At 33.1% G+C, this 10,285-nt stretch overlaps 2 protein-coding genes across 3 annotated transcripts in view; both read left to right on the top strand.

The window, feature by feature from the left end:
• Nucleotides 1–69: 69 nt before the first annotated feature.
• c12.2 (von Willebrand factor A domain-containing protein c12.2) lies at nucleotides 70–9,597 on the top strand. Of its 2 annotated transcripts, XM_035084790.1 has the most exons (15): nucleotides 70–468; nucleotides 545–625; nucleotides 718–1,127; nucleotides 1,324–1,488; nucleotides 4,733–4,891; nucleotides 4,981–5,211; nucleotides 5,300–5,506; nucleotides 5,588–6,031; nucleotides 6,105–6,803; nucleotides 6,888–7,274; nucleotides 7,606–7,879; nucleotides 8,047–8,693; nucleotides 8,794–9,032; nucleotides 9,156–9,284; nucleotides 9,411–9,597. In XM_035084790.1, the coding sequence occupies exons 1-14, from the start codon at nucleotides 360–362 to the stop codon at nucleotides 9,268–9,270; spliced, it is 4,167 nt and encodes a 1,388-aa protein (XP_034940681.1). In that variant the 5' UTR covers nucleotides 70–359; the 3' UTR covers nucleotides 9,271–9,284; nucleotides 9,411–9,597. The 2 variants fall into 2 exon arrangements, with proteins under 2 accessions (XP_034940681.1, XP_034940682.1); XM_035084791.1 differs by lacking the exon at nucleotides 9,411–9,597 and having other exon boundaries at nucleotides 9,156–9,333.
• The window catches only part of hwt (heavyweight), an 86,097-nt gene continuing 85,409 nt past the window's right edge, over nucleotides 9,598–10,285 (top strand). The window contains exon 1 of the mRNA XM_035084792.1: nucleotides 9,598–9,896. Within this exon, the coding sequence (XP_034940683.1) occupies nucleotides 9,598–9,896 (299 nt within the window). The remainder of the gene's footprint in view (nucleotides 9,897–10,285) is intronic.

Below are 10,285 nucleotides of genomic sequence, written 5' to 3'. Positions count from 1 at the left end.
GATCGCTATGTTTCGAACATGGTACTCCAGCACTTGCTAGCAAAACAGCGTTCTACCAAGCAAGTTTATCGGTATTATTCATACCAAAACAAACTATCACTCGAGATAGAAGATAATTATTTCTGTATTTAGATAAATATTTTAGAATAATCATTTTTCGAACTTTGATCTGCTTAGGACTAAAATGTAGTGATGTAAATTTCGTAAAAATATCGTCAATTATGACTGACATTCATCGACAGAAAAATTTTATAGTTTTTTTTACAAATATTAGGTTATGACATTTTTGTTTGAAAACATAACCCTTTATTATTACAATAAGTGCAATTTTAAATAGAAGAAAAATATATTTTGAAAATATGATTCTGAAATTGGCTGGAATTTCAAATATTTCAACAGTAAGTAAAATTATAAGAAATTCTAAAATAAATGATTTGTATCATTTGACACCAGTACGTTTTAAATCAGGTGAGTAGTTCTCAATCATTTTCTTCAAAAATAACTAATAAATATTCATACATTTTTTTTCCTAAATAATTTACAGATGATTTAACGGTGAGGATCAATGATGTATCAAAGAAAATTAGACCAGCTGAACATCGAGAGTACATTCCAAGAAAATATTGTAAGTTTTTTAAAAATAATTTTTATTATTATAATAGACTTTAATAATGGTCTTTTAATAATAATAATAAAATTGATTTTTCTATTATTTAGTTCCTATCGAACAAAGTCAAGAACTATTAAGGCACCTGCGGTGGATGCTACAGAAAGATGTCCTAGGTCAAGATATGTTTTTAATTGGTGGACCTGGTTCTCGAAGAAGAAATTTAGCTATGGCTTTCTTGGAGCTCACAGAACGAGAAGTAGAATTTATTGCATTGTCACGGGACACAACGGAAACTGACTTGAAACAAAGGAGGGAAATAGTAAATGGTAGTGCAATTTATCATGACCAAAGTGCAGTTCGAGCTGCGAAACATGGACGAGTTTTAATCCTGGAAGGCATTGAGAAAGCAGAGAGGAATGTTTTACCAATATTGAATAATTTGTTAGAAAATCGGGAAATGCATTTAGAAGATGGAAGATTCCTTATGTCTGCTGTTAGATATGACAAGCTGTTAGAGGTAAATTTATTTGATAATTAAATGAACAGCTCATTATAGAATTAGAGATTAGATATTTTTCATCAATTAAATTATTTGGATAATTAATATAAATATTTGGAATCTACAATTAATTTGAGTAGATTAATTGATGATTAAATGTTTGAAGGCTGTAATGATATATTCAAAAGCAATAATCTCTCATTATGTATTTCAGACTCACACCCAAGAAGAGCTTGATTCATGGAAGCTCGTTCGAGTAAATGAGGATTTTCGAGTTATAGCTCTCGGCTTACCATCACCTCGTTATCTAGGCCAACCTTTGGATCCACCTTTAAGATCCAGGTTCCAAGCAAGACATATTACTCCTCCAAGTTTTCAAGTTAGTTTAACTTTATAGCTTTTTTTAATAGTTATAGCCTAACGTAAGGTTAAACAAATATATTCAACTCAAACTCTTTATGTATTCTTCAAATTAAAACTTGGGAATTAAATTTTTACTATTGCAAGATTGTATAGATTAGGACTAATTTGAATACTGCGACAATCATTGCAGATTTTTACTAATTTATTACTGTAATTAATTTGAAACAATAAGACAATTTCGTCTTTTGTCAACACTGCACGCGAACAAATTTTTTAAATTATTTAAAAAAAGGTGTTTTGTTTTCTATTGAAATAATTTAATCGACATAGATATTTATATACCGGGTTTTAATAATCTTTTATTTGATTATATTTTTCAAATTATTTCGATAATTTTAATTTTATCTTACAAAGATTTTAAGATGAAGCTACATGTGTCTATTAAATAACAGTTTGTTGAATTTATGTTAATTCCATGACACATGATTATAGTTGGTATGCAATGAGATACACAAATAGTTGTATACTTAAAACTTTATCCCCTCCGCGATTTCCAGAACATCGTATATAAACCGATTCCGTGGCTGCGCGATGGTCACAGACATCGCACAGTTTAGATCGCGTGTTTCAAATGGCAGATACCTTAGCTGTCCTGCTACGCGACGTGAGTCGATACATCGAATTCTGTTGAACAAAATGTTTTATTATTAAATCATGGAAAAATTTATTTTGAAGAATACTGTTAATCCTTAAAAAAAATTTCATTGCAACAATTTTATCAATTAAAAAATGTATAAAACCATAGACTTTTTGGGTTGAAACATGTATTCATCTCTTAATAATCACGTGCTTCCACTCGTCAAGCAGAGATATGTTTAGGAAAAGAAGAGTTACTTGTTAAATAAATAGATTTCGAAAATGCCAGCAATTTGGTCTTCTTCGGAACGTCCTATTTCTGTGAGAACCATCTGGGTGGATGGCATAAGGCACGCAATACTTACCGCAGATGATCCACTTCTGGATGTGAAAAGTCGTCGACGACCTCAAACATCGTCATCGATATCTAAAAATTATCCAACCAAATACTCGAGTCAAGATTCCTTTCGCACTTCAGATAAAGTTGGCGGCTTTATTCAATTCCACATCCTTGGAGATAAAAAAGAATTGGAGAACGAAACTGTTACCAAAGTCGTTCGAAGGCGATCTGCTCCACTAGTCAGCCAGATTTCTAATCCATCATCAAACCTGTTGGATGTACCATTAACGAATCTACTCAAGACATCAAAAAATAATACCAGCATTGAAGACAGTAAAAGTATCGATAATCATACGCTATGTTCGAGAAGAATACCTTGTATATCACGAGAGAGTTCCATTATTGATTGTGGTTTCTTTGACAAATATTACGATCAATCAGACAGCATAATCAAAACTACTCTCGCTGAAGACTATGACGACAGTTTGAGCCTCACTGAAATCAATTCCAACCCACTCTCTGATCGAGTTCTCCAATGGATGGATATTTCAGGAATGGTCAAAAATTATTTAATAAAAGATGAAGACCGAGTAGAAAAAATAAATAATATGAGTCATCGTCAATCGACACCAAGAAGATCTCCCAGGAAGGAGTGTTTGTTAAATAAACAAAGCTCCTATATGTTTTCGAAAAAAATCTCATTGATAGAAAATCAAAAATTAAATTCAAACATCAGTAAACGTGAATGTGAAAATGTCTTTTCAGATGTCAAAGAAAACAAAGTTGAAAACATAAATTTAGACGAAAAACTTAACGATAAATCTGAAGCTCATGATGCAGATAAAACAGAGCGAATTTTATCAACAAGTAAATCATGGTCACCCTTTGGCCGACCTCAGTTACACATTTTTATGCCTGATTTAAATTCTGGGGAAGAAGATACGTCTTCCGAAGATTCTTTATCTAATGTGGATTTTTTGGATTAAACACTAAAGAATAAAAAATGAAATTTTTATTAAACGCTTTTCATGCTGATATTTTTCTATTCTTGATCTTATCTTTGAATAAATCACTCTTCTCATTAATTGATTAATAAATTATCGATTAAATTAAGGATATTAAAATAATAAACGAGTATATTTATAACTTCCGTTGACGAAAACGATTGAATTTCTCAAGATAAATTAAGGTGAGATTTTATTATTTATTCCTTGACGACATTTCACTTTTTATAATGATCTAGTGTCGCGTGAATAAATGGAATTTACTATGCGAGGTAGCGCTGTAATTCCAAGAGATAATGAGAAAAGTAACTATGTGACGTATTTTGCAAAATGCGAAAGCACATGCGATAAGGGACAAAGAACTTTCTAAACCAAAATACAATCATGATAGAAAAAGCTGATGAGATATCAATGATTGGAGAAGTTAAAATGAGTTTTTATATAAAAGCGTAAATTATCTGAGAATAGTTTCAATAGAAAAATTCATCCGTCTCTGTTATTAGGTCTTCTAGATGCAATGGTGATTTCTTAGCATGTCGGTACCATTCGAAAATCGGTTTCTCTAATATCGCGTGTGAGCTAAAACAAATGAAACTGAGCGGCGACATTTAAGCATCATTTAGAGGCATTTTAAAACATATTTTACCAACTATTCTTGAACTGTAGAATTTAAATGTTTTAGTCTATCATTAGGATAAAAGTTTGGAGGACTTGGCTTTTTAGATTGTATTTTATAAGTTAAGTATCAAAGTTTGATGAGTGGAAATTGTACTTAGAAAATTAAAAAATTAGTTGCGGTTGAAAGAAATGTCTTTAACCCAGTTCTGAAAATATAAACAAATAAAAGAATCATCACCATTTGCAAACCAACTGTAGTATAATTAAATAAGTTTTCATTGGAATTAGATAGCCTAAAATTCTATTATTCGTACTGATCGAGTGGTTTATATTGTGGTAGCCCAATTTTAAAGTTGCTGATGGAAATCGAAGCGTACAATCTCTAGAGTTTCGTGCCGTCCAGTACTTAGTCACGTACTTCACTTTACAGTAGTAAAACGTTTGTCTGTTAATCACTTTCGAGTGTTGCAGTGAAGCAGATCAGAAGTAGAATATTCTATGCACGTACATTCATCCTTAAAACTATGTCGCGAAGTTTTAAGGTGAACAGATAAGAACAGAAACTCTTGAATTCGAAATTATAATAATATACCTATGTAGACGATGCTTGAAATAATTTTCACTTATTCATGACTTGTACAAATGGAATTTTTTTTTGTCAGGAACAGATGGATACTTTGAAGAAGTTAGCACCGAATGCGGATGAAGAGAAATTATCACAACTTCTGTCTTGCTGTCATGCACTCATTAGTAAAGAAGCTATAGATATTGGGCTGCCTGATTTTCCATTGGATAATTTGATAACTGCTGCTCCGATTCTGGTATGGAAATAAAAGATCAGCTATTTATTTTTATTTTATTGTATGGATTAAAGTAGCGAATGTTTATTTTCACTTCAAAATAATCGTAGGATAAAATTCCCAAGTTGCCAGTTTTCGACGTATTTTATAGGTTTTATCCATACAAATTATTTCTGGGTAAAGAAGGAAGAGAGGCAGTTGAAAGTATTCTCGATGCTTTTGAAGTTTCACACAAAAAGAAATCGCTACACAATAGTGAGGATAAAATATTAGGAATTGAAGGAGAAGCTGATTCCTGCCTAGTATCATTGAAAAAAAGTGATCAAAATGTTAAATTGACTGTAAATATAAAAGCTAATTTAAAAAAAAAAATAATACAATAAATTTAATTAAGTTTTTTTTTTTTTGATGAATAATTTTCTTTTTCAGGTCTCTGGTAATCCTGAAAATAGACGACCAAATGATTCTTCATTTATAGAAACAAAATATCAGAATAACTTATTTACTGATATGATTTTATCCCATCTGTCTTCTGACTACTGCATAATTGGCCCCAAAGGATGTGGAAAATCTACAGTTGTTGAAATATTAGCAAACAATTTGGGATATGAAATAGAACCAATTGTCCTTTATCAGGTTTGTTATTTTTTCAGTTTTTATTTATAATTTTCATTCATATATAAATTTACTATAATTTACAATTGATCATTTTTTAAGGATATGACTTCAAGAGATTTGATTCAACAACGCTCGACAATGCCAAATGGTGATACAATCTGGAAGGATTCACCACTAATTATATCAGCATTAACGGGAAAATTAGCTGTTCTAGATGGTATTCATCGAGTGCATCCCAGTACTCTAGCTGTTCTATATAGACTTATTCATGATCGAGAAATTCAAGTACATGATGGAAAGCGATTAATGGGTGCAGAGCGGTTCGATGAAATCAAACTTAAGGACAATAAAACAGATAAACAATTAAACGATGCTGGTATCTTCAAAATAAATCCTGCATTCAAAATCATTGCACTAGCAGAACCGCCAGTAATCAATAGCCCTTCTAATCAGTGGTTAACTTCTGAGTTGTTAAGTTTATTTCATTTTCATGAAATGAGGCCACTTCATAAATCTGAAGAAATTCATATTCTCAAATCAAAGGTAAAAATTAATTTATTGAAAAATATCTTGAACTTTAATAAAAGAATTGATCAGCTATTTAATATTCTTTTAGTATGGAGAACCAAGTCCACCACTATTAAAAATAATTGATCTTGCTCATACACTTCGATCGTCTAATGATCCTACTTTGCAAGCATTAGCAGGATCTCTGAGCACGAGACAATTGTTAAGAATAGCCAGTAGAATGCACAAGTTTCCCAATGACGATGCTTACAATGCAGTTCACAGAGCATGCCTTGCACGTTTTTTGCCTGCAGTACCAAAGCAAGCTCTTGAAGATTGTATGAAGCAGCTTGGAATACGTCCAAAGAAAAATCAATCGATGGATTCAATAAAATGCATTATCAGTGATGACACTGTTACTATTGGAAAAACGACCATGAATCGATATAAGAGTGGTGCGCTTACAAAAGTACCGGATGTATTGTTTTATGATATTCGTCAGCATCTTATTTTGTTGGAAAGTTTGTTACAAGATTTTATACTTGGACAAAATATTTTACTCGTGGGAAATCAAGGCGTTGGAAAGAACAAAATAGTAGATAGATTACTTTTTCTGCTTAATCGTCCACGTGAATACATTCAATTACATCGAGACACAACAGTTCAAACATTAACATTACAACCAATCGTTAGAGATGGAGTCGTTGTTTACGAAGATTCACCACTAGTGCAAGCTGTTAAATTAGGTCATGTTTTACTAATTGATGAAGCTGATAAAGCGCCTACTCATGTTACGTGTATATTGAAGGTAATCGTCGTAAAGCAACTAACGAGAACTAAATTAATTAAGTTTCAAGTTAAATAAATTCTAATAATTTTTCTGTATCTATAGACTCTCGCTGAAAGTGGGCAGATGACTTTATCTGACGGAAGACGGATTATTTCACCAAGCAAGCATGAAAATCATGATAAAGATCCTAATACAATAGTAATTCATCAAGATTTTCGAATGATAGTGCTAGCCAACCGTCCAGGCTTCCCGTTTTTGGGGAATGATTTTTTTGGTGCTTTAGGCGATTTATTCAGTACTCATTCTGTTGATAATCCAAGTATGGAAGATGAGATTATGTTATTAAAACAATATGCTCCTGATGTAAATGAGACAATCATTCAGAAACTTGTTCAGGCCTTTGGAGAATTGAGAAATATGTCAGATCAAGGACTTCTGTCTTATCCATACTCTACAAGAGAAGTTGTAAACATTGTGAAACATTTGCAGGTAATTTTTTATTATATTCATGGAAAATTCAGATTTATCGATATTCATTTATTTGCTACTTTTTATTACGAAATAAATTTTTGACTTATGTTCCTATTACGTCAATGTAAAATACATTTAACATTCGAATATTGTGAATTCGATAGCCTTAAAATTAGAATCTTATCAGTCAGATAATTAAAATACCAATTCTATCATTTCCTCGCACGAAACTGTTAAAAATATTGACAGTTTTCAATTGTAAATAAAATTGATGTAAAATGCACATAAAATTAGAATATGTTTTATACATTGTATTTATGTTGTTTACATGAGATGTGCTATTTTTCAGAGATTTCCAAATGAATCACTGATAACTGTGGTTAACAATGTTTTTGATTTTGATCGACATTCTCCCGAAGTCTTTGATACTTTAATCAAGGTTTTTACCAAATACGACATTCCCATTGGAACTGTGGCCGTAAATAAAAATGGTAATCGTGAATATTTGCAAGTCACAAAAGAGAGATATTCAGGTCTCGACGTGTCTGGTCCAAAGCACGGAAAAGTAGATCCCAAAAATGAGCCCCATGTGGGTGGAAACACTTGGGCTGGTGGAACAGGAGGTATTAACTCATTATTAAGAATGTTTATCGTTTTTATGTGAATATTTTAATAAAATGATGATACATGCAATTATGAAGCTAATAATTTACGCTCGTAGTTGTATTTTATTTGAAAAAAATTAATATTAAAATCTACAAAAATTAATTCAACAATAAATTTTATACAGGGCGGGACACAGCAGGATTGGGAGGTAAAGGCGGACCATATCGTCTAGATGCAGGTCACACCGTTCATCAATTAAGTGACGAGGAGAAAAATGCTGTACCTGAACACGTAAAAAAAGCAGCACGCGAAATGGGAATTCGTGCATTCAAGGAACGTTTAAAGGAAATTCGCATGAGCGAATATGATCACAAATTATATTCTCAGTTTAGCGACGCAGTTTCCAAGCAAGTGAAATCTCTGAGAGTAATTTTAGGAAGTCTCCAAGCTAAAAGCAATGAGCGGCAATGGTTACGGCATCAAACGTCGGGTGAATTAGATGATACGAAATTGATAGAAAGTTTGACAGGAGAAAAAACAATTTATAGACGAAGAGCAGAGAAAGAACCTGAAATTGGAACACCACTACTGAAACCGAAGAGATTGAAACTAGTTGTTGACGTTTCTGGGAGTATGTACCGATTTAATGGCTATGATGGAAGATTGTATCGGGAGCTAGAAGCATGTGTGATGGTGATGGAAGCGTTTTGTGGATACGAAGGGAAATTTAAATACGATATCGTTGGCCATTCAGGCGACGAATATAACATACTTTTTGTAGATTGCAACCAACCACCTACTGACAATAAACAAAGACTAGAAGTCATTAAGGTAACATATTGAAATCCATTTGACGGTTATAATTTGTGTGTAGTACACTTAGTATGTATGTAATATAAATTGAAATGGAATGTTTATGATGAATTTCCAGACGATGTACGCTCATGCCCAGTACTGCTTGTCTGGTGATCATACATTAGAGGCTACAGAGCATGCGATTACCAGCCTGGCTAAAGAAGAAGCTGACGAATCTATTGTTGTTGTTCTTTCGGATGCAAATTTGGAGCGTTACGGTATTCCGCCTGAGAAATTTGGAAAATTATTAACTTCATGTCCTGAAGTAAATGCGTATGCTATTTTTATAGGGTCTTTAGGAGATCAAGCAGATAGGTAAGTAATATGAATTTATCAGAATTGGTTCAAGTAAAAAAAAAGCCCTATTTGAGGAAAAGAGTTAAAAGAATAATTTACATATTGATGAAAAAATCATTTACATAATTCTGCAATTTTCAGGGTTATGAAAAAAATGCCATCAGGACGAGCATTCGTATGCATGGATCTGCAAAATATTCCTCGAATTTTACAACAAATATTTGCTGCATCGGTGTTGAGCACACGATCAAGTTGAAGTGAAATTAAAATGTATATTTATTTTATAATTAATTATTAACTGAAAAAAAAATTGTATAAATTAATATCGTTTTAATAAGAGCTTATATTCAATTACTAAGCAAATTCATAACCCCTCATCCATTTCAACATCCGTAGATCCTGCGTGCATTGAAGAAAGGGTGAATAAGTCTATTGCAAGGGGATGAATGTCTGTGCTGTGTGTGGAACATTCCAAAATTCGCCAGACCGAATGCTCACGGGGAATCCCGAGGGATGACGGGGTAAGCCGAGCTGGTACGAGTGGAGTGGGACGTTCTGATGTCAGTGGCACGCCGGTCGTTGAATGGAGCGGGTGTGGAGACGTGTTCAGAGCGCTGGACGTCGTGGTACAGCCGGACGCTGCGGTTGTTCCATACAACCATGTCAACTGCACGTGGATCAACGAGCAAAACGTGGTGGCAACAACCGCAAATCTCATGGTCCTCAAAAAATAGTTTGTTCTTGTCAAGTCCAACCATGTCCTGTTCATCCTGTGCTTATCAGGGTACGACGCACGCGGCCTCCAAACAGCTGCGACTGTCCGCCAGAGTCACAGCCGTGTCCTCACGTAAATCGACCCTCATCCTCGCGGCGAGTCAGAAGGTAAACATCATTATTTTTTTATCACGAGTTAACTAGACTTTTAATTAATGAAATATTTTCTTTTATTCATTTCATAAATGGATGTTTGTTTTTTGTTTATTATTGAATATTTTTAATCATCTTTTAGCTTGTTCACTTTTTTCGCTGTCTATGACAGAAAATGATGGATAAAAATTTTTCACAAATGAAACAAGAGCGAAGTGAATCATGCTCTTTACACGGCTCGTAAATGTCAAGATATTTTCGTTGAAATTTTATTTGCTTCAATATGCTTTTCGTTGGATATATGCGTGCACCAATATTTGAAGGCGTCTGAGGGAAGTAAAGTGGTTCACGTTGTAAGCTGTGCCAAGTTTTAGATGGTTTGCTATACGAAATTTCCTGGAAAA

The sequence above is a fragment of the Chelonus insularis genome, unplaced genomic scaffold (assembly GCF_013357705.1).
Source record: "Chelonus insularis isolate UGA/USDA-ARS -01 unplaced genomic scaffold, ASM1335770v1 contig_397_pilon, whole genome shotgun sequence".
Lineage (NCBI taxonomy): Eukaryota > Metazoa > Arthropoda > Insecta > Hymenoptera > Braconidae > Chelonus > Chelonus insularis.
The sequence above is the reverse complement of the archived record's forward strand: the minus strand, read 5'-3'. Positions and strand labels throughout refer to the sequence as shown.